The 27,522-nt window shown below is 37.5% G+C and overlaps 2 protein-coding genes across 3 annotated transcripts; both read right to left on the bottom strand.

The window, feature by feature from the left end:
* Positions 1-348: 348 nt before the first annotated feature.
* LOC127620248 (zinc finger and BTB domain-containing protein 22-like) lies at positions 349-17,835 on the bottom strand. The gene is made up of 4 exons (XM_052093410.1): positions 17,714-17,835; positions 15,467-15,695; positions 13,906-14,781; positions 349-3,709 (listed from the first exon to the last, which is right to left on the bottom strand). Exons 2-4 carry the CDS (start codon positions 15,692-15,694, stop codon positions 2,765-2,767), a joined length of 2,049 nt encoding a protein of 682 aa, XP_051949370.1. The 5' UTR covers position 15,695; positions 17,714-17,835; the 3' UTR covers positions 349-2,764.
* Positions 17,836-19,539: 1,704 nt separating this feature from the next.
* LOC127619813 (carboxy-terminal kinesin 2-like) lies at positions 19,540-27,517 on the bottom strand. Of its 2 annotated transcripts, none has more exons than XM_052092812.1 (17): positions 27,475-27,517; positions 27,126-27,156; positions 26,669-26,752; positions 26,442-26,541; positions 25,592-25,645; positions 25,460-25,495; positions 25,141-25,345; positions 24,826-24,991; positions 24,498-24,665; positions 23,544-23,663; positions 23,177-23,461; positions 21,736-21,900; positions 21,392-21,530; positions 20,996-21,135; positions 20,422-20,495; positions 20,232-20,307; positions 19,540-20,131 (listed from the first exon to the last, which is right to left on the bottom strand). In XM_052092812.1, exons 2-17 carry the CDS (start codon positions 27,135-27,137, stop codon positions 20,087-20,089), a joined length of 1,869 nt encoding a protein of 622 aa, XP_051948772.1. In that variant the 5' UTR covers positions 27,138-27,156; positions 27,475-27,517; the 3' UTR covers positions 19,540-20,086. The 2 variants fall into 2 exon arrangements, with proteins under 2 accessions (XP_051948772.1, XP_051948773.1); XM_052092813.1 differs by having other exon boundaries at positions 27,126-27,153; positions 27,475-27,496.
* Between the last annotated feature and the right edge of the window lie 5 nt (positions 27,518-27,522).

Below are 27,522 nucleotides of genomic sequence, written 5' to 3'. Positions count from 1 at the left end.
AGTGGCTCCCTAAAAAACACTTTCAAGGATGAAAATGTTTCCCTCCCATATCATTAACCTTTTGTCAGAAGGTTAAACTGTTAATGACCTTACCCCGATATAGGTAAACCATTTAAGGTTAATCACCATCATAATGACCGTCCATGTTGTTGGCTCAATTGGTTTAGTACTGTGCATGTAAACGCACTCAATTTAAACTATCAGACTGGAAGATAGCGTAACCTTTTTCTTAACAACAACAACAAAAGCATCATTGAAAACAATCACTTATCAATATAATGTGAAAACGAGTGGATCGAATGAACTGATGAAGACAACCAATAATAAGAAATGAATAAGTCTCAATTAGTGCACATGTCACTTTATTATTTTAAATGAAGAATCTTTTAAGAAAATTATTGATGTACTCCATTTACATCAGACAACAGAGAATCTGTTTATTTAGCTACTGCCCGTGAAATATTTACACAATTGTTTTTGTAATCCAGTTAATTTGTTCTCAAGTTCAGATTCATCACAACAATTGTAGATGGAACACAATTTTTATCTGTTCATAAGACAGATATGTCTAACCAGATTACTCAATAAGCAAGCACTGAATCATGATTTTACCTGCTGGTACTGGACATTTTTAAATCATATTTTAAATGTTCTCTACAGCATTTTTCTCACCATTTGATTTTGAAGTCGTAGGAATGTGTGGATAGGCAACAGATGTGCGATTCATTCTGGTTCACACATTAGATCCCTGTTTATTTCTCCTAATATATTGAATATTTGTGATAAAGCTTGAGGTATCTGGTTTTTGTGGTCAACATATTCATCCGTAATACAATTCAGCAATGGATCACTGCATTTATGCATCAGAACATCAACAAATCACTTAAAGGTGCACCCAGTGATTTTTTTGTTTTGCTAATAGCTAAACTATTAAACAGAATGAAATAATCATTTTTAAGATTTTATTAAGAGAATATATGATTCCGGTGGAAAATTAACGTGCACCACCATGTTGAGATCATGACCAGTCGCATTATACTTGCTTCATCTCAATAATCCCCTGTAAATGAACGCTTTCACTCGCTGAATAAATTAATCATGACTGACTGCAAATAGCGTATTATTACAATGACATTGGTTAATGATAACTTCAGTTTTTGCACAATACTGCATCTATGCCACTAAGTCATTTGCATACTTCATTCAAGCTTTAAATCTATTTGTTACCCTTATAAAAACATGGCAAATCGTTTCTCAAAAGCCTTCATGGAAGGCAAACTTTTTAAAACTATCACTACTGGTACACTGCAGGCTACATCTAAAATACGGGAGGAGTTCACTTTGAAAAGGTCTGTTTTCCATTAGTCATCTATTGTTTGGTAATCCCAAAAAAACAAACGTCTTTCCAGGGTTCCAAGCAACTCTACTAGTAGTTAGGTCAAAGGACATATATAGGAATGCAAAAATGGACCATAAGTTGATTAATTCAGCAATCCAACCACCCTGCACTGCTTCCAAGCAAAGAAGACACCAAAGTGCAGAAGAAGCTATATGCCTGTTATTTAAAGGGATAGTTCAAATAAATATTAACATTTAGTCACCGTTTACTCACCATTATTTTGCTCTAAACCTGTATGACTTTCTGTCTTCTGTGGACCACAAAAGCATATAGGGTTCTAAGCATTTAAAAGTTAGAAGGTGTTGGAAACAATCTAATTAAATGAGACAAATGTCATTTTTAGTTGAACTTTCCCTTCAAGAAATCAATAAATTAACATTCAAAGGTGGAATATTCTGTTATATACAGTCATTAGACGGCTATAGTAATGTTCACCGTACAACACAATGGCACTTTAGAGCAACAGCGAACAAATGTTCTGTGCTAGTGAGGCAGGTTGTATGCAAGAGTGACTGACCGTATTCCTGGCCAGAAAAAGGTTCCACTGATCTTAAACATCTTTAAGAACTAGATACACAGGTAAGCTTGCAATGGGCACTTGGTAATTCGTATTATTTCCAAACACACCACAATGGGATGAGGTAAAGAATCAGACAATTGTTCGTGTGGTCCCTTTAAAACTGATGAAAATCACAAGAGGGTCCTTGTTTTGAGGGACGGTGGTCTTGAAATGAAACACCGTAGCTTAAAGGAATGTTCCATATTCAATATAAAATAAGCTCAAATGGACAGCATTTGTGGCATAATATTTATTACCACAAAAATAACTTCGACTAGTCCCTCGTTTATTGAAAAATAGCAAAAAAGTTACAGTAAGGCACTTACAATGGAAGTACATGGGGCCAGACGATAAACACTAATATACACGGTTTCAAAAGTATAGCCACAAGACAAACACTACATGCGTTAACATGATTTTAGCATTATACAATCGCTTGCATACCTTATCGGTGTAAAGTTATATCCAATATTACAACTTTGTTGCCATGAAGACATGACCGCAATACAACTTTAAATCTTGTAAACACTGTAATGTCAGTAAATCCCCGATTTTGTCACACCAAATTCATGTTAACTCATATAATATTTACGTCTTGAGGCTATATATTTGAATGTTTTTATTTTGACGTTTAGCATCCGGCCCTATTCACTTCCATTGTAAGTGCCGTACACTGTAACTGTAACTTTTTTTTTTTAAATAAACAAGGTACAAGTCTGAATTATTTTTGTGGTAATCAACATTATGCCAAAAATCCTGTCCATTGAGCTTACCTCGTCTTGAACAGGGAACATTCTTTTAACAGCCTATGTGACCCTGCTTTCATCAACATTCCCTTCACAGACATCCTCCACACAGCCGCTATGGCTGCCACTAATCCCTAAAATACCAGAACCAAGGCTGTGCGCCCCAGTTTGAGAACTGATTCCTAGAAGAGGCCCAGGTGCTGCCATGTTGAGACATGAGATGTCATTGCTGCTAATCGAATGTTGTGGAGAAACAACAGAGATCCCACTTTGTGGGACAATGCTACCTTGGCTGGGCTCATTGCCTGAGGAATGGAGCTTCATGTGATGTGGTGGAGAAATTATAGACCCTTCCGACCCTACTCTCCTGTTGGCACTGCCAGCGCCCCTGTTGCGTCTCTCACAGTGTGAGCGATGCCTCATGAAGCTGTCGCGCCACATGAACTTCTTCCCACAGCCGTGGCAGTCATAAGGTTTCAGACCAGTGTGGGTCTTCATGTGTTCAGTGAGGTGATGCTTCATCTTGAACTTCTTTGCACAGATGGGGCAGTTGAAAGGCCGCAGGTCCAGGTGCATGTTGATGTGGCGGTCCCGCATGCTCTTGTGCGAAAACGTTTTCCCGCAATGACACATGAAGGCCTTACCAGAACTGCCAGCCCCGCCGTCTAATCCTTCTATCCCACTACTCAGAGCCCCTTGAGCAGGTAAATGGACTGCCCCGTGCTCCAGGCTTCCTTTTAATGAAACACCAGACATACCTCCGGCAAGCCCTAATGGAGATGAAGATTCTAGGGCAGCCTGATTGTACAGAAGAATCTGGTTTCCTTGCATATCCAGAGGGAAGAGCTGAGCTCTTGCGGCCGAAGACTGAACTGAGCCAAGCATGGTGGAAACGGCCCTACTGGTACATTGAATGGGATTGTCAGGAGGGTGTTGAGAGGATGTTTGGTCCATCAAACCCCTCTCATACTTGAGGTAGTCTTCTGAGGACTGGCAATAGTCAACCTATGAGGAAAAACATTTTTTTAATAATAATTAAAAAAATAGTTAAAGAATTATAATTTTTTTCTCCCCAATTTGGAATGCCCAATTGCCAATGTGCTCATATCCTCGTAGTGGCATAGTGACTCGTCTCATTCTGGGAGGAGGAATCTCAGTTGCCTCCATGTATAAGACAGACAATCCGCACATCTTATCAAGTGGCTTGTTGAGCACGTTACCGTGGATACATAGCGCATGTGGAGGCTTCACGCTATTCTCCACGGCATCCATGCACAATACACTACACGCCCCACCGAGAGCGAGAACCACATAATAGCGACCACGAGGAGGTTACCCCATGTGACTCTACCCTCCCTAGCAACCAGGCCAAATTGGTTGCTTAGGAGACCTGGCTGGAGTCACTCAGCACTCCCTGGATTTGAGCTTGTGACTCCAGAGGTGGTAGTCAGCGACTTTACTCGCTGAGCTACCCAGGCCCCCTGAAATATATATATTTTTTAATCACAAGATCTTTTACTTTATGCCAGGTGTGCTCATTATGTAATGCATGTGTGTGCTCCGAGAGCACTTGCATAGCTGTGGTAATCCTTATGGTAAAATTCAGACATAGACAGTGAGAAAAAGTGGATTTGTATCAAAATATTGAACTTGGAAGGGTAAATGCAGTCTAACAATAATACAAAAATATATAACAAAATGTGAAAACTACTCACTGCTCTTGTCAGAATAACTTTAGCAGTTTTAAAAGCATCCATGAATCAAAATCATAAAATGAAGAACATTAATTCAAGTAGATTTGTTTATGTAAGGCTTTTTAAGTTCTGAATGGATACTTGATACTGCTGGTAATCATTTCAAGCACTTTTTAATTGTTTTTCCTGTTCTATCGTTTTATTTGTTCGGTTGCTTGTAATTCTTTGTTCTTTATTACTGACAGTTTACTTGTCTTCAATAATTGCTTAAAGGTGCACTCAAAGTTTTTGTCTTTGAGTCATCTTGGACTTAAACTGACACCTAGCGGCTTCATTTAAAATCAATAGTGTTCGGTTTCAGATGGCATTGTAGAAATGTAGTATTAGTATTCAGCTGGTCATGTGATTCTAATATGGCAGCCACCATGTGCGGACCCTCTCCATGTAGAATAAAACAGCTTTTATTAAGTTACTGATATGACTGGAGTCTTCATTTTAATGTGAGTGATCAATATTTCCAACATATATTGCAAAATTACAAAGTATCTCAACACTCTGCCCTTATAGAAGTCATCAAGTGTAGTAACCCCCCTCGCAATCCACTCTGACAAGCAGAAAAGGGACTTACTAAAAGATAATTTGGGGTTCAGCCATAAGCTTGAGGCAACATTTAAATAAATGCAGAGTGTAAATACGAGATAACGGGGTGTATTTTAACATCTCCGGTTAGTATGATAGAAAGGCTTTGCAATGGCGAAATAGGGGCAAGAACTTCCTGTTCAATACAAAACCAGGGAGGGGCTCTCTCAGGTGGAAGAGACCAATGAGCCAAATGTCTGAGACCGAATGCAAAATAATAAAACAAAATTTTGGGTAGGCCTATTCCATCAGTGACATTCGGCCAATACAGCTTACTGAAATGTTATATGGGGCGTTTCCCACTCCAAATGAAGGACTTCGCTATGCTGTCAAATTGCTTGAAATAAGAGAGGGGGACATCTATTGGGAGAGATTGTAGCAAGTAGTTGAATTTTGCTTTTGAATTCATTTTAATAACATTAACCTTCTCAATAATCAATAAATGTAATTAAGCCCACCTACTCACATAACTCGAAAACCATTTTATTGAAGGGTCAAAATTAACTAACTAAATCACAAAGATTGTCTGGGAATAAAACACCCAAATACTTAATGCCCTGTTTGGGCCACTGGAAGGCACCCGGTTGAAAAGCCGTTATCGGGCTGTACGCTGTCAGAGCCAAAGCTTCGGATTTAGACCAATTAACTCTGTATTCCTAGAACTTAGAAAAGGAATGAATAATTCTGTGGAGGCCATGAATAGATCTATCAGGGTATAATAAAATATAATCTACGTAAAGCAGAAGCTTATGTGCCAACCTCCTGCTATCCCACCTGGAAAATCATCCTCCTTTCTTATCGCGGCTGCTAATGGTTGCAAGGCAAGACAGAACAATAATGGGGAAAATTGCATGGTAACTCTTACACTCGCTTGGATCTTTGTCCTTTTTAAGAATCAGACTGATCCGGACTGGTGTCATGGTTGGCGGAAACTTTCCATTCTTTAATGATTCTGTATAAACTTCTAACAAATGTGGAGCCAATTCTGTAGCATAAGATCTAAAAAATTAAGAAGCAAAACCATTTGGCAACGGAGCCTTGCCTGTAGGCAAGGCCTTAATGACCTCACCAAGCTCATCTCAGAATCAAGATAATTTTTTTGGTCATTCATCAATTTAGGGAGTTATAATATCTTCATCAGTAGAAAAAGACATGGAACTATAGCATTTGTTGGAATTCAGGATTTTGCAAAAGGGATACATTAAAGCGGCAAGTATATGATTTCTTTTTCTCCTTATGTGGCAACACCTCTAAACTCACCAGGGTGTGATCTGACACTAAAATGTTTCCAATTGAACAAATCAACAACAGATGAAATGAGGGACTTGGATATATTAAAAAAATCTATTCTAGAATAAATCTTTAGGCCTGATGACAAAAATGTATAGTCCCAATCAGATGGGTTCAAAAGTCTCCAAATATCTGTAAGACCATGATTTTGACACATCCTATGAAGCGTCACTGTTGCTCTAGGGGGCTTACACACTTTTGCTTCACTGTGATCAAGGACTAAGTCCAACAAAAGATTAAAGTCTCCTCCCAATATTATATCATGAGGGGTGCCAGCAGCTTGTAACATCCCTTCAAGATCTATAAAAAAGCCCTGATCAACTGTGTTAGGTGTGTAAATATTAGCCAAAATCAACCTTTGCCCCTGAATTTCTGCTAAAACAATAATGACTCTTCCTACTTTATCTTTTATCTGTTTGAGACATTTGAATTATAGATGCTTACTTATCAATGTAATGATAAAACGTGCGCATTAACCTGACAGCACCAACTGGCGTCCATCCCTCTAAACTCAAACAGTCCATGTACGCCTACGAGAGCCCCCGTGACAACTTTGCCATCAGATTGCTGAAGTCTGGTGTTTCTATACAAATTTTGTGAGACAGAATTACACAACAGAAAATGATCTATAAAACAAACTCCATTCAATAGGAGGCATAAGCACAAAGAACGTGCAGATTCATCCACATACTGTCCCAAAGGTGTGTTTCTCCACAAAACAAACTCCAGCCATTAGCCGGAGCCAACACAAAAAGAAACAATGTTGGCACCCAGTTTCCTCAGACAGTCAAGTGAATGTTCAGTGAGTCAGGTCCACTTGGCTGCATCGAGAGATTCACACAATTACTTATTCCATTGACTTTATGAATGAAATCTCTTGATGTGGGCATGTAAACATTTTGCGGCCATCCTTAGTATCTATTGTTGGTGTTGATGTAAGAGTTTCTTGCATTCCTAGATGAATGTTTCTCTCTTGTCGAATTCACAAAGTCTGGGAACAAGAAAATGCTGTGGTTTTACAAGAAAGCTTTACTTTACTCCTTGCCTCACGTAACGCAAGATCTTTATCGGATGATCTCTGAAATTTGGCCAGAATTGGTCTACCTCTGCGGTGTCCATGCCGGAACACTGTGAGCTCACTCGATTTCCATCTCATGGCCTGTGATTTCGAACAGACTCGGGAAGAGCTCGTCTAGGAATTTCACCATATCTCTGCCTTCTTCGTTCTCAGGAATTCCAACAATTCGGATGTTGTTTCGCCGGTTACGATTATTAATGTCATTCAACTTTTCCCAAAAATGCTCCAAGTCCATCTTGATCACTAGTGGATTAGCAGCTAGTTCCCTCTCCAATGACTCCAGATAATCAATCCATTTCTCAATGTCCCCCATTTTGTCTCCATGGCAGTGATCGATCAACGTATTACAGCAAGATCCTCGAAGTCAGCAATGATCTTCGCCAGCATTGCCGCCATGCTCGACAGTTGACACTGAATCTCTCCCACCGCACCGTCCAAACCGAGTCCCCGGTCTGCGGCCCTGTGCGGGGGTATCAGCTTGTGCATGTAAGTGTCTTTTAATGTCTCCAGAGCCTGAGGATTTAGAATTCTTTGACATATTGTCTTCATAGAACAGTTATAGAATAAGGCGTATCGAATCTCACTGGTTTATGACACAAAGTATTAAAAACTAGCAAAGTGATCAGAACTCGCCGTTCACACAGCCGACCCTCGCATGGTGCCACGCGACACCATCTTTCCACAGTATTAAGATTAATGTTATCCAAAGTCTAAGTGGGATTTTGACTAATTGAAAGAACTAGTCCCCACATAGGTTGCATTTCCATTTCTATGGGCATTAAATCTCCTAAACTCTCATCCACCACAATAATAATCACTGGGAAAACTGTGGCTATCTGCTTTGTAACAGCAAACGTGAAGCTGCGTTCATGATTCACATCAGGGTGTCAACGCCAGAGTCGCTTTGAACACCATATGAAAAGCCTTTCAGACAAAAAGGTCTCATTCTGCATTTTTGTGATAATTAATACTTTGCGTGCTTCTTTGGTAATTAAAATGCCCATTACTTAGGCTGCAAAATACTTGATTTCTGTCACAAGTTCGATCAGGGCTTGTTTTGTACAACAAATAGCATTTAGAGCTACTTTCCCCATCACTTTATCACTGACACAGAATCACTGCTGTCTAATCACACCCTTCCAACCAATGTTTATGCATGTTTCTGCTGTATTAGGGTAATTCCAGCGTTATGGATGTGACATTTGAACTCATAATGACAGGTGAAATGTCTCAGAAAAAAAAAAACTTCTTACAATATTTAAATTGGAAATGCATATTCTCAGAGCACCCAATCTGGGGAATTGACAGGCAAAATATGTTTTTCTAAAATATATTTAAGCACCCCCAAAAAAGGAAAATATGCATGCGTTATGGATGTGACGGATGTGACGAGTTTTTGGTATACTGTTCGATTTCCTTTAAAGTCTGTGAACTTTTAAATCCAATGTATAAATATTGCTATCCACATGATGAAGGGGTCTTAGCTGAACATAAAAATATCAATGTTTAAAATATATATATTTTTATGAAGTGTATTATGAGGAAAAACCAACGTTATGGATGTGACAAAAACCCTGTTATGGATGTGACGCGTCTGAAATCCATAGAATCTGTTTGGAAAATCAACAATCAAACCATCATGTTACTTTTGTTGACGCATAATGGCTGTGTTTCCCCCCCCTCCCCCAATTATGAATTAGTTATTTTTTTAGCTTGGATCTTACTGTACATCTTAATTCATGAAAATTCTTCTTAACTAATGAATATTTTTCATTCATTCATTCTGCCAGTACAGCCTCTTTGAAATTATAATGGCCTCTGTTGTCAACGAAAGGACTGAGATGGTGGATAATTTGTCCTTTCTCCACCCACGACTTGTCCTCCTTTGTGGGCAGGATATAGACAAAGCCCAGTTCATCGTTTCTCCTTAGGAATTGCATTTCAAAACCACCAGGATCCAAATCAGTGACAAGGCCGACAAACTGCCTGCTGGACTTCTTTCCTTTGTAACTGATCAGCAGGCAATCACCTGTTTTTATGTTGCCCAATGGCTCACATGGGTGGGCTTGAGGCTCAACCTCACTTGAATGATGAAACGCGTGTGTTGCTGCCTCTGAGGATGAATACAGACTATGTTTGATGAGGCCCCAAGAGGTGGGCTCAATGTGGTGCACACTTTGGGTTCCTAAGAAAGAGTGCAAAGAGGTCATCATAATAATACAGATATCGCTTTGAATAACATTATGTACACATTCATTAGGGAGCACAAATTGCTATCCAATACTTACCTATGAGAGGTCTTACATTAGTCCACAGACGGTCTAGCTGGTGTTCATGTGTGAACATCTGGATGTCCCTTTCCAAAACGAGTTTAATATTAATGTTCGGGCAGTAATGTGCAGCTGTTTCCGCAAAGGACTGTGGATTGTTCACAATTACCTTGCGGCTTAGCACAGCTGATCTAACGCCCCTTTTCACTGTCCCACCTACTTCATCAACAGCTCCCTTTCCATGACTTGTGGCAAAGAAGTGCCATTCCACCTGGATTAAAGAGTCAAATGAATATCACTAAAGAACACCATATGTAACCTTCTAACACACAAGTCCATAATGATACAATAACATTTGAATAGTCATACCTTAAGGTCTGGAAAGATGTTCCTGAAAATTGTGGACATGAATGACCAAATGAATTTGTTTTTAAACTGCGATGCTGCTCCATCACTGAAGATGTGCAACTTTTCCATGCTTGGTTTTTTTTTCATCAGGTCATCCACCACCTTGGAGAGAAATGTAGCAACAGCCTTCTTTTCATGCTCCAGTGTATCACTGACAATAGCATAGGATTGCACCTCTGCTTTGCTCCATCCAACAGCAGTGAAAAGTGTGACTTGTCTGCTGGTCCAGTGGGCTGCCTGGATTTCATCTTGATATGCAGTAGTGTAATTTTCTGCAAAGTCAATCTGTAACACCACTGTAGTCTCACTTGCCTCTTTCATCTTCTGTTGGAAAACTGCACTTTGATTTCTTTTTATGAAGCAGTGCTTAAGAAATTTAGTGGTCGACGCCAGCAGCAATGCGAACACACCGCGCAATACTCCACTCTTCATTATCTTAACCTGAAACCCCCCTTCAGATTCCCATGAATGCCATGTTGTTTGGATGTTCTTATCTTCATCTGGGATGTTGCTAATGATGTTCTGAAGGAGAATTGCATCACAACATGTTTCACATCCATTTAACATACACTCCGGAGAATCAGGACTGCAGACCACAGCTATGATAAATGCTGGTATGCTTTCGAAAGCATGTCGTGGGATGTGTTTATGTACACTCTCAAGCAGCATTTGTGTGTTCTCATGGTATTTACAGAGGCAAACATTTCGAGGTGTTTCTGCTTTTGTGAAGACCTCTCCTGGCCGCAGTGCTGCAAATTTAGATTTTCCGATTTTAATCTCTGGGTACTCTTGCTGAAAGACTCTATATGCCTCTAAAATAGACATAGTTAAGTGCCTCTTTTGATATGTCTTCTTAACTCCATCTTCTTTTATGGTAACAGAATCTTTCCTCCCAGGTGCCTGTCGTGAGATGTCATCCCGGACATAAAATTGCTTAACCTTTTCTTTAATGTGGTCTGTTGTAACTGATAGGCCTACTTGTTTCATTTCACTGTGCTCAACACATCCAACTGTGTCAACAATCTTTTTCATCACTGCTTTTTTTTTGTTTGGACTTTGAGGAAGAGCAGTGAGGACTCGTTTGACTGCCCTCCCAAGAGACTGCTTACTCTTGTATGCCGGGACAGGAGCCCTTTGTTCATCTAAATGTTGATGTTTAAAACGGAGTCTCCTTTTCCTTTGTCTCTCTTTTGCAAGAGTGCAAACTCTTTCTTTCTCCTCATTAGTTTGCAGAGTTTTTTTTCTGGCCCTTTCCTCTCTCTTTCTTTTCCTTTCCTTTTCTTTGTAGTTTTCATCATTTTTGTGCCTTTCCCTGAAAGCTTTCTGACGTTCAGCATTGGACATAGCTTTTACCTATAGTGTAGCAGCCTAGTATTAGGTCCATTGGCATTTATAATTTTTATAAAATTATATAACATGTGTGTGTGTATATGCATGTATATGTATGTGTGAATATGTATGTCTGTACAAACACACACACACACACACATATATGTATACATATATAGCCTGCTATAAAGTAGGTTGTTATATTGTCATGGTATCTTATCTGAGGTGATGACTCTGAGGTGACAAGGCTATTTGATATGACACATTAATATAACTAGATTTTTATTCAATTTATTTTCCCTGATTGTGTGCGGTTTTTAGTATCATACCATTTTATCCATTTGTCGTTGTGGTAGGCGTTTAGCTTTAAGATATCGCTATCTTCGAGCTGTCAAAACCTGAGCTTGAATGACAGGAAGCGCGAGCGAATTAGAGGGCGCCTGTTTCGCGCCTAAACCAATCAGGTTCCTCGCGCAATTGCAGGACGCCTCTCGACCAGGACGTGAATAGGCTACTATAAACACACAGATTTAACATTAAAGCAGAGACTATTACGGAAGACAGTCAAAATTAAAATACATTAACAATTAATGTTTGTCATATAGGAGTTCAAATCACAGGTTTCCTCCACAGTCAGGTGAACCGATGGACATTATTGTCCGTAGATGTGAGTCACTAGCAATCATGTAACGCCTACGTTTTTTGTGTCTAAATGATCGCACGGTTTTCGGCCAGTTTATGGATTTTAATGCACAGTCGCGAGTCAAAATCATCACATTTTATTTAGTATAAAAATGATTTGACAAAATAATTGACACGCAATATTATTAGCCTATTATTATTATTATTTTGTCAGCGTGATCGTACCGAGCCTCTAAAGGGACGTGGTGGTGGAAAAAGCACATACAGATTACACAATCAGAGTTGCCTATTTCTTTTCGTTTCTTTGCAATCTTTCTATAGATAGGCTATATTTCTGAGAGGCATACGTTGAGTTTCTGTTCAGTTATGAGACGCGCTCAAGTTTACATGTTGCAAGTGATCGCACCTCCATGCTATATTTGCTTATTTATTAAATCCAGGCAATTGGTTGATGAAACTTTGATTTAAAATTAAGATACAATTTATACAAAACGAAATTCACTTTAAATAAAGTCTTTCTACAAAACAAAACTTGAAATGAAGTGGCCAAAATCATTTCTGTCTTGAAACAGATCACAATAGTCATATGCATGATTTAATATGAAGCGTCCGTAACGGTCACGTCCGTAACGCATTATTATGGTTGTTCAGAGCAAAGTAGTGAGATGAATTGTCTATCCTAATAAGCATAAACATAATTTAGCTCTGTAAATAAAGTTTCAAGTTATTTGCATTTATAATTGTCATATTAAATAAACTAAACCTTTAAAATGTTATGGACGTGACAGTGCACTGAAGCGTCAAGACCTCTTTATTATAGCCCTTATAAATTCAACAGGCAGTGCTGTTATGACCAAATTAGTATATTTATTTCTCAGGCATGCCTCCATCTTTCTGCAAAATGCTTACTGTTAAAATAAAGTTTAAAAAGGGGGGTCTTTGATACCTTTTTTTGAAAGCATGAAATATGGCTGGTTGAAAATGTAATTTAAGCATTGTTGCTCACCTCATATCTGGTGGATAAACAAGGCAATTTTCTTAAAATTTTTGTTAAAGCACATGAATACAGTATATTACAGATCTAAATGGACAACTTAAAAAGGGTTTTGTTCTTTTGGTTAAAACTTTATTTTTTCATGGTAAAGATGACCTTTGCATGGAATTGCCCATTAACGGTAAATATGTTTATCCTGATTAAGAAAAATAACGTGTTAACACATGCGATTAATCAATGCATAATTTTTTTTTAATCGTGAATAACACATTTACCATTTTGACGGCTCTAGTATGATTATAACAAAAATATATCCCAATTAATATCTAATGCAATTTAATCGAAAATTGGATCAGTAAACCATTATTGATGTCCAACACTATGAATTACTTTCTTCTTTAGAAAGAAGGACTGGATCATTGAGTTGAACTTGAGAACCGAATCAGGTTTAATTACTGTAGTTAAAAGTCATTTAAACAGTGCTGTGAACAGAATCACTTAATTTACTGAAAAGTTCTGACTATAAAGAACGATTCATTCACGAATTGGAAATTGCAGCTATTCTCTGCTACTTTCTGTCTGTTCCTCACACAAAGCTATAGTATTGCTTTAAAAAACGGAGTACAACTCACAAGTTTTACTTCAAAACTTTTACGTTGCTTTTTAGTGATTTTGGAGCTTGACAGCCCACATCCTCTTTTACTTTCTTTATATGGAAAAAAAACGGTCAGGATATTCTTCAAAAATTAAACTTATTTATTACATTAAAGAAAGTCTTATGTGATGACAAAATTACTTTTTGGGTGAATTATCCATTTAGGCTGAGTATGTCCAATTTTGAAAACCTAGTTACTCACCCGTGCCTCCAATTCAGTATCTTCTCGAAGTCCAGAAAGGGTCCTAACATTGGAGATGTTAAATGTCCTGTCTCTTTCTCTGACCATCTCCATCTCTCGCAACTCTTCATCTTCACCGCCTTCCTCTCCTGACACCACGATCAGGTCATCATCTCTCGAGTGCTCCGTCTTTACCACCACCCACTGTTTCCTAGGCATGATGCTCGGCTGACTATATGATGGACGCTTTTGGGGTGGTGAGGAATCTCCATCTTGATAAGACGAAACTCCAAAACTGTCGCTCTCCCCAACCTCTTGATCGGATACAGAGGTTGTGTTCTTCCGCTTGCTGCCTCCTCCGTGCTCTCTTTTCCTGGGAAACAAGAGCTCCTCCTCGTCTTCATCTTCTTCAATCATAAAACCCTCCTCCCCACCAGAAGGGGTGCAGTAGTTTGGATTAGAGTGTACAGCACCCTCCCCTACTGCTCCTGTTGTCACCATGCCCCCTCCAAAATTTGCTTCTCTAGGACTGAAGTAATTGGTGCTGCTAGGTGACTGGCTCTCATTGAACGAAGGTCGGCTTGGAGGCTGAGATGTAGAAGAGGTGTCTCCTCCATCTGCTTGGGCAACCTTGTTGGGACAACCACTGTGCCCCTCGTTTTCCTTTTCTCCGGATCCCTGAGGTCCACTTGAACCCCCCCTGCCCTCTTTGAGAAGCTCAGTGCATTTGTCCACAATGTGCCACATCTGAAGCACGCTGCCAACGGTGAGGTAGTTAACAATGTCTTCACGAAGCATTCGCAGCTGGCCAGTGTAAGCACAACTGAGAACACTCTCAAAGGCCAGGGGGTCCATGACGGCCGGGATGGAGACAGTGGACATGTTCTTGAGCAGCACCTTGTGTGCAAAAACAAAGACTGTGATATTACTAAGAAGGATTGCACAGTGCAACTTTTATGACAAATTTATATTTACTTTTAAAATAGCTTTTAAAAAGGTTTTGATTCGTGCTTTACGTTTAATTTTTTGTAAATCTTAAAATAAATCTTGAAAAGTGCATGTTATCGATAAAACTGTGTCAGCTCTTATTCCCAAATGACTCAGTGGGAACATCTACATTTGCTCCATGGAAAATAAATGTTATGTAAACTTAAAGGAATATTCTGGGTTCAATACAATTTAATGTAACAACAAAAATTCAAATCTGGGTTCCAGTGAGGCACTTACAATGGAAGTTAATGAAGCCAGTCGATCAATGTAAAAATACACATTGTTTCAAATGTATAGCCACAAGACAAACATTATATGTGTTAACATGATTTTAGTGAGATAAAATTACTTACTAACCGTATCAATGTAAATACTTTTGAAAAATTGTGTATTTTAACCTTTATTGTCTGGCCCCATTCACTTCCATTGTAAGGGCCAAATACGTAACTGCAATTTTTACTTTTTTTTTTTTTTTTAAATAAACTACGGATAAGTCTGAATAATTTTTGGCAACCAATATTACGCCACACATGCTGCTTATTAAGCTTAACTTGTATTGAACCTTGAATATTCCTTAAAAGGAAGGACATACCTGGTCGTGAAAGTAAGGTGACGATGCAGCCAGCACACATCGGTGGGCCTTAAACACTTGGCCCTGAACATGAATGGAGAGGTCACAGAGATGGCCTTCCTCACGCTGTCGATTCAGGCTATCCAGCACTGAGGTCTGCACCCTGGAGAAGCACACCTGCACCACTGAATCAGTGATGGGAGAACCCGCAGAGTCACCATAGCCTTGGTCCGCTGTGACCGACTGCATTCTGGAAAGAGATGAGCATCACAAAACAGCTGACTTTGTCAATATTAATGTATCGCACAGTGTATTTGGGGCGATCATGTTCATGTTGCTTGCTAGTAGGCATTATACTTCTGTATATCCACAGCCTGATATAGTTAGGTGTGCTAGCTTCTGCACATTTACTTTAATGGACTTAGGTGTAAATAGCACCTAGCACACTGTGCAGCTTAATGCACCCCAATATTCTGGTGGGAACACAGATGTTTGTTTTACTACAAACTAACATGGCTAAACTATGATAACTGTAGTAAAACCATGGATAATAATTATAAGGGAAGTTTAGTGCTAGGATTACAGGGAAAGGTTGGTGTAGGCTGTCTGTGGGACTCTAAATAACATGCATGCACACAAAAATAAAGTGAACTCACAAATAAATAAAATGAGATTTGCAAAAAAAAAAAAAAAATATATATTTAAAAATATATTTTTGAACTCACAAGCACAACTCTGTCCAGCATTTATTTGTGGTTAGCTTCCTGTGCATTTGAGGATCGCTACACATATTTGGCATAGCAGATCGTGTACACTGTGTAATATAGGGTATTCATTTATTGTTTGTGCACCTATGATCATCTAATATGATTCAAGTTTTATAAAGGCACTATCTGTACTACTGATCTTTTGTAGTGTCTATTAAGAGTAAAGGTTTTGATGACACATTTCATTTAAGAAACTTGGTTAAATCTAAAATAGCAGACTCATAGTCAGCCAGGTTAGCTATGAAACTAATTATCAGGACACTCTACAAATGGGCAATTTTCAGCTGTCGACATATATCAAAACACTACATATGTTAACAACTGAGAAAATGAAAAAACCTTAAATCACAGTATTCCTCTGATGGTGTCCGTTTCTTTAAAAGTTTGCAGCCTTGGAGTGTATCTGTATGTAACTGATTCCATGCTCATGAGAGCACTGTGACTCTGGTCCCGCCCTGATTGTAAAATGAAGTGTGATTGGTTGAAGATAGAATGTGCTACGATTGGTCCGAGTAATGTGGCCTTTATCTGATTGGCTTGAATAGATTATGGGTGGAGTCCACCTATTTATAGATTTGTGCGCATGTCTTGATGCTAGATATGTTTCAAAATCGACAAATGAGTGTAGCGGTCTGCAAAAGCACAGTAAGCGATCCACAAATAAATGTGTACGATTCACAAATTAATAACAGACAGAGTTGTGTTTGTGAGTTAAAAATTATATTTGTAAATATTTTTTTTATTTGTGAATTCACTTTATTTTTGTGAAACTCTTTCAATTTGTATGTTAATATGATACAATTCTATCTCCATATTGAACGCCCCTTTGGGCTATTTGCATTAATAATACACTCTATATACTCATTTTAAATAAAGCAGAAGTCCATAATGCCAAATTATCACATATGACAGATAAAAACAAACAGTTGCTGGAAATTGAAGAGTTTGTTTTCCACTGACAGAATGACAATATTACAAAAATGTTGAATATGTTTTCTTCGTATTCTCAGTAGATCCTGCAAATCAAATTGCCAAGTCCAAAGAACAAGGGGCATTGACCAGCCACTGCACAGATACTTTATTTATTCGAATGTTTTACTTATTTATGTTAAATACCGTTTTCTAATAATGGCAATTATCGTGACTTTTGTTTCCTCTGATAGTTAAATGTTACTCGTTCAAACATGAAGGGAACAGCAGTGGAAATGTCATGAATATGTGATATCCGGGAAAGTTGCACTGGTGTTTGCCCAAATAAACAACTCGTGGCATTCGCACACGCGAGATCAGCGTGAACTACGATTAAATTCGCCGCAAAACAAATTCAGTCATGATGATTTCTAACGTTTTGCGTCACCGCAAATTTGTATTAAAAAAAAAAAAAAAAAGTAGCTTCCCGGAATATTTACGTTAGCCAGCTGCTGCGAAACCGAACCGCACAACGTGTGGCCTTTAAAAATAAGGATTGACTCTTTTTTTTTAATCGAGGAAAATATCTTACCTATTTAAGTATCTCCGTCAGGCACTAATATAGGGGATTTTCATAATGATAATTCGCTCTTTCCCACCGTTCGGGAGTGCCGAGCCTAATGGTGGACTTCCATCAGAGGTTTTGAATCTCAGACGGACCGCTGGTTTTACCTTTAAGGAATCCCAGACAGCTGCGCTAGACTCGGCCGACTAAAAACAAGAAAGCAAAACGCTGCAGCTGATTCACTGTTGTCATGGTAACAAGTGCTGTTTTAGAACCCCAGACCGTCGAAATTGTAGAAGTGGGTTGCAACCACGGATCTATATAGATCCGTGGTTGCAACGCCTACAAACAATTTCAATGCAACAGTGGCCAAAAATGAGCATTTATAAAGGTGCACTCAGTAATTTTTTCCTCATTAAATGTAACCCCTAAAAGACATGAATAGTAATTTTGCAATATATGTAGGTTATCATGAGCACTCACTTTAAAATGAAGACTCCAGTTATATCGGTAACCTTATAGAAGCTGTTTTATTCTACATGGAGAGGGTCCGCACATGGGGGCGGCCATGTTTGAATCACATGACCAGCCAAATACTACTCACTTAATCTCAGTAACCATCCTGTTATTTAACTCTTTCACTCATCAATTAAAGTAATTATGGCTGACTGTGAACATTGCATTTTTACAATGTCATCTGAAACTGAAAACTATTTTAAATGTTGCTGCATCCAAGACTGGTAAGTGTAAGTCCAAGATGACACAAAGACAAAAGTTACTGAGTGCACCTTTAAACTACTTTAATTACTTTTTTTATTCCGTTTGTATGACCTTACATTTATTAAATATTTGTACTTTCATATATATATATTCACACTTCAGGAATATTTAACTGCAAAATGGTGATTAAAATGGTGAAGCGAAGGGGGTGAATCTGGAAAAGTTAAAGGAATATTCTGGGTTCAATACAAATTAAGCTTAGTCAATGGCATTTTTGACATATTCATATTCAAATGCATCCTTCATTCTCTTAAAATAACAAAGAATAATCTGAGTTACAGTGAGGCATTTACAGTCAATGGGTCCAATCCATAAACATTTAAATACTCACCAAGCGAGTCAAAATAAACTTGAGGTAATCAATATTATTCCACAAACGCTGTCGATTAAGCTCAACTTGCATCAAACCAGGAATATTCCTTTAAAATACAGTTTCAAAAGTATAGTCACATGATGTAAACAATATTCATGCCAACATGATTTTAGTATGATAAAATTGCTTATGTTTTCTGTGTGAAGTTATATCCAATTTTACAAAATAATAATAAAAAAAAAACTTTATAGCTGAAATATAAAGCTAATAAAATTGATGCAAGTGCTTTGATATAATTTGTTAAGCTTATAATTCTAAGCAAAAATTGACCCCATTCACTCCCATTTTAAGTGCCTCACAGTAACCTCAATTTCTGCCCCCCTTCTTTTCTTTTCTTTTTTAAACAGAAGTCGAAATTAGTTTTTTTGGTAGGCATTTTTTGGTAGCCACAAATGATGTATATTGAGCTTAATTTACATTGAAACACATACATATTCCTTTAAAAGTAATTGTGACCAGTCACAGTATCTAAAAATATTCACTCTTTTTTTTGTAAGTGGAAATAAAAATAATCAAACTAAACGAAAGAGTCTGCGGTCCCTGAGCATGCCCTTATACATTCATAAACATTTTATAGGGTTATTTTGATGAACTTAAAATATTGTTGGGGGAAAAAAAAAAAAATGTCTGTTGCAAAGTTATTACTATTAAACCATAACAGATATGGGCTCTCCTTCAAACAATCAACAAAGCTGCGAGAATGTAATTTTATTCCTTTTGGCAACAGTAGCAAATACCAAGGTACCGTACCAGTTTTATAGTTACTTTAGCATTCTGACAAACTATGGTTATCATTTTTGTAACAGAAAAATATGTAGCTAAAACATTTACAAACTGAATTCATTTTACCAACTTAACTTAATTTGAACTAAAACTACACATCATTCATTCGTTTTAAAATCCTTAGCTCAGTAAAAATAATTAAATAAAAAAAGAGATATATTCAAACTTGTCCACTTGGCATCATAATCATGCGTACTGCTGCATTACACGCCAAAATTGAACATTTATTGAATTATCTTACAAGTTTAAGTACAATTGCCTTTGATAGTTGATATACATTGATAAAAAAATTGTCTGCCAATCAGAAATCTAAAAAGATACCAACTGAACTGTACATTAAAATGTATCACAGACATATAAAAAGACAGATGGGGGGGATTGGGTAAATACGGAATAAGTGATGGGAACAGATCAAAAGAAAAACATAAAATCACAACATTGGAATATGAGAAATGATAGCTAATCTATTTCCGATTAGCTGAAGCGGTTCCGATAACACAGTCGTTCACCTGCAACACAGTAACCATGCGAGTTATAAACAGTGTTTAAGATCACAAATAAACTCAATCTATATTTTAATGGAATACAGACTTTCACATGATCACTAACCTTGCTGGCGAAGCGCAGAGAATTCAGGGACTCACTGAAACTCTCTTCCTCAGGGGAAATATTGGCAAACATCAAACTGCAAAAAGCAAAACACTAAAATGAAATAATTATATTCCACAAAAATCCCAAATGAAGTTAAATTGTAACCGCCATATCAAAGTGTAGTTTTTAAGTTTTGTACTTTGCTTACGTTTTGCTGTTGCCTCCGAGACAGTTCTGGAGGAGATAGGTGAGCTTGGAGTTACGGTAGGGAACAAAGCTGTCCTATAAAGGTTGAGAGAGAAAATGAGCGGGTGAAATCCAACAATACTCGCAGCTGTAGGCAATTTTTTACTGAATGGAATAAAAATGAAAAAGGATTAGTTCACCCAAAAATTTTAATCCAGTCATTGTATCCTCACCCAGTGTTGTTATAACCCTATATGAATTTCTTTCTTTTTCTTCAACTGTCAGTAAACATACATTCGATTTCTGTTTGTTTTTCACCAAACCATATCGTATGTGTTCATAACAATCATGAGTCTCATGGAATAATTTATACAATTTCTGAATGATAGTTTTGAAGCTTGACAAGGTATTCACCATAAACTGCCATTGTACAACACCACTAAGCATAACAATTAATCCCTTTGTGTTAAAAAAAAGAAAGTCATGTAGGGTTAAAACAACACAGGGATGAGTACAAAATGACAGAATTGTCATTTTTGGGTGAACTTACTTTTAAGAACAAATTTAACACCAAGTAGTTCATTACTTCAGCTTACCTTGTTGGCCAAAGCAGCGATCACGATTCCCAGGTTGGTGAGGGAAGAATTGATGGCAGTCATTTCCTTGAAGCGTTCTCCTTGTGACTGACTTTTCTGCACTCTTTCACTACCAGCCAAATCCACAAGACACAGTGTAGCTGAAAAGGAATCGAGTGCAAGATGATGACAGAAACCAAGTCATAATATCGGCCCCATTTGGGTTTTGCTCTACTATAATAATTTTACAACCAAACACTTTAATCCCTGAAAACCTCTAGACAAATATTCACACTTGATATCAAATTTTCACTTTTGCATCAAGAGTAATTAAAGCAATTCTTCATGTTTAATATTTCACTTTGAAAGCATGGACAAACTTAAAACTTAATGTAGGCAGCGTTACGTTATACTTACACTTGCACTTAGTGTCTCGATCAGAGTTCTTGCCCTCTATGTCTAGCTGGAACACCGAGTGAGAACGTGAGGACTGATCGTTCATGCAGGTGCGGGCGGTGGACCTGTTTTGGTTTGCCAACATGATCAAATTGTGTACCTGAAACATTTTAGAAACCACACTTTGAACAATCAGCCTCACAATCTAAATTTTGCCAACAGAATCAGTTTCTATATCAAACTACAGAAGCCCAATCATATAAAATCTTTGAGTATTAGCAGCCCATAAACATTAAAAATGATCCTATGAGCTTGTGACTAAATATGAGACTTTTTGGTGGATCTGTACTTTAAATGAACATTACCTCATCCTCATTGTTGACTTTTTGGTATGTTAGGTTGGTAACTGTGATCTCATTGTTGGAGACCTTCCTGATCTCATGCTCGAGTCTCTTGTTCGGTTTTCCCGTATACAGAAGGTCTCGAAGAGTCTCGTTGTAGATCTCCACAAAGCTAGCAGTGAATGTGTACTACAAAATATCAACACAGGTCCATTAATAAACCACAAGGAAACTTTGTATTTGCAAATTCTTACCAAATAGATGCATGGCACGATAGGTCACACTTCTTTTAACCTCATGAGACCCCGCATCCACATTCATGGATGTTGTATTTTGGCTTTGCAACACGCAACGCATAATGTAAATGAATTTAAACCAACTGAATAATGTTCACAAGACTCTAGACTCTTATTTCAAGGTTAAAATTCTGGTGCACCAAATTGTTTTCATTAAAACCTGTTGCGTGTAAAACAACGTAGCATCTCTGGTTTCTTTTGATAGGCCACTTTAAAAAACTCTTAATTTTTCACAGGTCAGCACGTTGATAAACATGTCCACATATGTGGATTTTGGTAATTATTCCCTCAAAAGTAAAAAAACAAAAACATGTTAGTTAGTTAGAATAACTTTTAACATGATGACATCTGTGGATCACTTCACTTCATTATAATATCAATGTTGAATGATTTTATTTTGTTATCACTGTACAATACGGTTCTATTCATTAACATTAGTTAATGCATTTTCACATTGAGAATCAATGGGTTCATCCAAAAGCTAAACATTTTTGCTTTCAAAGGCTTTATATGTAGTTAGGATGAAAATAAGATGCATTTCAATCTGTTCTGAGACCAGTGCAGACAGACTGCACACTGGAGGTTAATTAGGGAGCATCCTATTGCTTTCCTAGGCAGCTAAGTGCATTCACTCCTAAAATCTGACCTAAAGATCAGTTTCAGGCTGCAGATGATGTTTGGACCACTCAACATGTTTGTCAGATACGGGACAATGGAAATCAGTACATATTGTAACAGTTGGCAGTGATTGAATGATGCTGGACATTACATTGAATCAGAATTAATTTAGCCAATTTCTTGTGTAATGTCTGTAACATCTCAAAAACATTAATAACCAACACTCCTGGAAGAAAACAATTTGATGAAAAAAAAATAAATAAATAAATCTGACTTCGTAAGAATTGGTACCATTTAAAATAAAAATGTTAAACTTAGTCCCGCTGTTCACATATGTGGACAAATATTTTTTAGGAAATCTATTTGCTATATTTCTTTTTTGCATGTTTATTGGGGGGCTACTAGTTACAAATCAAAAAATGAAATGGAAAATGCACCGCAGTCACGTTTGGGTCACAGGAGGCTAAACTAGGCACTCAAGTTCAATACCAAGCTTGGACAGAGTTATGCTACAGAAAGATTCAGCATTTGCACTTCTCTTTGGCCCTTACCTGCCACCCTTGCTCACAGAGTGCTTTGGCATACTTAAAGATTTGCTGGACGGCACGTGGAATGACACCCCACAAGTCCTCCATTTCGCCCCCTTCCATGGTGAAGGTCTTACCACTGCCGGTTTGACCATAAGCAAAGCAACATACGTTGTACCCATCCAGAGCTGACTGGACCAGCAGGGAAATCTCTTCAAAAACCTCACTCTGAGAGGCACGTGGTCCAAACACACGGTCAAAGCTGAAGTTATAGCTTTTCTGTGTGTCAGCTGTGCGGCCTATGTGCGACTAAAAAAAGAAAAGGTGAAATTGCAGAGGCTGAATATGATTACATGCTAATAAATGCATAAGCTTGAACGGATGCATCTACCTCTTCCATTTTGGCCAGCGTGAGAGCCTTGTTGTCATGGGCAGGCAACTGAATATGCCGAACGTCAAACTTATTGCCAGTCAGCAGTGGCCGGACTCTACAAAAGACTCTAATGTTGCCCTATAAAAGGAGGGAAGATTTGATTTTTAGTTTTAATGTTTCTTACCACAATGAAAGCAAAAATACAGTGCAAAATAACAAAAATCATAGTCAAAAATAAAGTATTAAACGTTTAAGATATGTGGAGGATTTTGGACCGATAAGATTTCAAATTTTGCTGAGCTTCTCAGTGTGACAAATAGAAACCATGTGATGTGTAGGAAAGATGCAATACCCAGTGGAGCAGGTGGGGGCGCTAGAGAACAGTATGGGGCTGGGTACAAAAATTTGAAAAAATATGAAATATTTTAAGGTAAAATGTGATTAATAGATGGACAAAAAACTATTTAAAGTTGTATACATCCAGTAAGGTGAAAGGTCACAACTGTTTTTTCCTGTATGGGTCAAAATTGACCCATTAAGACAATGAAAGGAACAATTTGTTATAACCAGTTATTTCTCTTAAACAATTATATCAAAACATTTTTTTTTTCTATTTTGTTTGATTTGATGGTTTTGACAAAATCAATATATTTGGTTCCAGAACCAAAAACTATGCTGCATTTATAACATATTCTTTACCTGTCCCGGGTCAAAAATGACCCTATGACAATGCAAGGGTTAAATAAACAAAGAACAAGTTTGAATGTCTTTTTCTGGTAATCAACATTATGCAACAATTGCTGTTGATTAAGCTTAACTTGTATTAAGCCATTCCTTTAACATGGAAGAGATGCAATTTCATTGTTGCTTTGCAATCATGTCAAACCTTGATAGGACTTTTACGATGCAAATTTACAATTTAGTCTCATATTGTCCTCTGAAATATCCAGATGGGCCTTCACCAGAGCTTACTTTGAGCTCCTGAATGGTGTTGTGGAGTTTCCTTCGCTCCATTTCTCCAAAGTGTAGCTCTTCCTTTTGACGGGCCACAGTCTCTTCAAGGTTTCTGACTATTTCCTGACTCTCTTTCAGACTGTCCTGACACCGTCCCAGTGCAGAGGTCTGAATGGAGAGCTGAGTCTGAGAAAGACAAAAGAAGATTACAATTTGAAAAACACACTGAATCATGTTTACACATGTATGTAGTGCTGTATACTTGAGATAGAATCACCCAAAACACATCAAGTCTTCACTTTATTGCCTATTCTCATCTTGCATTTTTCAACACCAGCATAGATACCTGCACATTGCGGAGCTCAGACTCCAAATTATCCCTGAGACCTTCCAAAATCTTGTGTTCCTCGGTTAGCTTGTTGAAGTCTTTCTTAAGACTATCTCTCTCTTTAGAAGTTTGCTCCAGGTCATCTTTTACAGTAGCCAGCTTTACCAGTTCATCTTCACAGTCCCTATAACAGAATTAGAAATATTAAGCTAACATTAAATGTCACTACTTTCAGGAATATTATACAAACTAATTACCAACTATTCATAATACAAAATAAGACTTTAAGCTTTATTTTTAAGATTCAATTCTAATTAGTTTTTCAACACTTACCGGAGACGCTTTTTGATTTGATTACTTTCCTCTCTAATTTCAGCTTCTCGCTTTTGGGCTTTGGATATGGAGTCTTTCAGACCATCGTTTTCCTGATTTATAGATTTTACTTTGCTCTGGTAATTTTGTACTTTGTTCTCCATGTCACTGACTTTACCCTTCAGGTCCCATCCTGGCCTTCGGGACATCCCTGGACCTGTAGTTGCTGAAAGTAGATGCACTTAAGCACAATAAACGCCCTAAAACTTTTGTATCAAGTTCTGCATATATGAGCAAAGGTTTTGTGATTGCACAAATTACATTTACATATCCATCTCACCTTTAGCAACTGCTGCAACTGGTCTTTTCTGGACACCTAAACAAAGAAAGTTTTTAGATTCAAGAAATTCTAATTGCAGAAATGTGATTCATCCATAATATATATGGCATTAATTGGCATGTTTTGAAATACCTCTTGAGGGGGCAACAGCCACTGTAGCAGCTCCAGTTGGACGAAGAGGTTTGGCTGATAAGAAAAGGAGAGAGAGAAAACATTAAGACTCCATGCTCAGCTTCCTGATACATTTATAGCAATTCTAGCCAAACAGCCTTAAAGGAATAACCAGGGTTCAATCCAAGATAAGCTAAATTGACAGCATTTTTGGAATAATGTTCAGTACTACAACAATGGATTTAGACTCATCTCTCCTTTTCTTAAAAAAAAAAAAAAAGCAAAAATGGAGGTTACTGTGAGGCACTTTCAATGGAAGTCAATGGGGACATTTTTTGGAGAGTTGAAAGGCAGAAATGTAAAATTTATCATTTAAAAAAAATAACCCGCTGGTGACTAATCACAGACATTTCTTATAGCATATGGGAAGTATTTATACATATATGATTGTAAGGGATTGCAGATAGAAATATCTTGCCATTTTAAGAATCAACATTGGGATCGTACAAATTAAGATTAAGTTAAATAAATCTATATGATTGCCCGACCCTAGATCCAAATGTGTAAGAGAGGTCCAGTATGTCCATGAGAGAAACCGTTAATCCTGCAGGATCAGTTTCAGTCTCTTTCAAGCCTCATAGAAGCATCTCTGAAAATATCACGATACATGGAAAAAGTATCGTGATATATATCGATATTTGATTGTATCAACACAGCCCTAACTAGAACCCAGAGTTTTGGCCTTTTTTTAAAGAAAAGAAGGGGTGAGTTGAAATTTTTTATATAAAATATATAAAGGAATATTCCTTTTAGGCAGCCATGCATAGTTAACTTTATTTATTTTAAGGTAATTTTTTTAAACATAACTCACCTAGAGCTTTGACTGCTACAGGTCGTCTTGGGGGTACAACACTTGCTGCAGTTTTGAACCTCTGAGGCGGCGGCTCTGTGTCCACCTTGCGCATCTTCTTCTGTAGAAATATTGACATTTTTCATTATATTTTCAAAATAACACAAATATGTACATTTGTGTTAAATTAATTCTGCAGGTACAAAACAAAGGAGATTTGAGTAACAGACTTCAACTAAAAACAACACCTGTGCAGGCTGTTGTTGCTCCCCATCCGAGCTAGAGGTGTGCACCCGTTTCCCAGACATAACTGGGAGACGGGATGATGTATTCTGTAAAAGAAACAATATGTATGCCAGAATTACTATAGTAGACTTTGAAAAGCACACAAATGTATGTACAGTATACATGACAGCTGAGATGCGTCAACTTTTCAAGTACTTCAGACATGTAATCCAGAGCAAAAGTTTTTAGTTTAGGAGTAATACACTCATAGCTTAAACTGATTTTTCTGTTATTCTGTAAAAGTGTGGTATAATGTACATTACTAAAAATGTACAGCGGTGGGTGGGGGGCGCATTTTACATGCATGTTGTTAATTTTGACAGATCTTGAACCTGTAGGTCCCTGTACATGCCTAATTAAACATAAAACATTGCCATAAAAAAATTTTTAAAATTGTTTTTATCCAATACAAAATATTACCTCTTTGTTCATGGATGTTGTTTCAATTCTTCTGGAAGTCAAGCCCAAAATAAACAACACAGACATATTACACAAAGTACATTACAATGTAAATTAAAGTTAGCTAGACAAATAATTTTGCATATGAAGAGCGGAACCAAATATAAAAATTCCAAGGTACTGATTAGCAGATTTAATAAACACTGAGCTGGTAATTTTGGGTGGGAATTTTATCTCCTATCTTGATAATCACACGAAGCAAACACTTACATTAACAATCTCATTGTTGATGTACAGAGGTAAAAATTTGAAGAAAAAAATGAACCTTTATATACGTAAATGAGAAATACGACTGCAAATAAACACTTACCTGCGCAATGATTTCTCGTAGCCGTTTGGATTTCAAATTGAAAAATGT

Source organism: Xyrauchen texanus, chromosome 26, assembly GCF_025860055.1.
Source record: "Xyrauchen texanus isolate HMW12.3.18 chromosome 26, RBS_HiC_50CHRs, whole genome shotgun sequence".
In the NCBI taxonomy this organism is placed as follows: Eukaryota; Metazoa; Chordata; class Actinopteri; order Cypriniformes; family Catostomidae; genus Xyrauchen; species Xyrauchen texanus.
This window is presented reverse-complemented; position numbering and strand designations above follow the sequence as displayed.

What these genes read in the sequence shown, in the direction of transcription:
- LOC127620248 (XM_052093410.1), bottom strand. Translation starts at nt 15,694, where the DNA reads ATGCAGTCGGTCACAGCGGACCAAGGCTATGGTGACTCTGCGGGTTCT. An exon ending in CACCTTACTTTCACGACCAG is followed by an intron (nt 14,782 to 15,466) that starts GTATGTCCTTCC and finishes TTTGCACACAAG; the next exon opens with GTGCTGCTCAAGAACATGTC. An exon ending in ATACTGAATTGGAGGCACGG is followed by an intron (nt 3,710 to 13,905) that starts GTGAGTAACTAG and finishes TTTTCCTCATAG; the next exon opens with GTTGACTATTGCCAGTCCTC.
- LOC127619813 (XM_052092812.1), bottom strand. An exon ending in AGCAACAACAGCCTGCACAG is followed by an intron (nt 26,542 to 26,668) that starts GTGTTGTTTTTA and finishes ATATTTCTACAG; the next exon opens with AAGAAGATGCGCAAGGTGGA. An exon ending in ACACCATTCAGGAGCTCAAA is followed by an intron (nt 23,664 to 24,497) that starts GTAAGCTCTGGT and finishes CTCCTTTTATAG; the next exon opens with GGCAACATTAGAGTCTTTTG.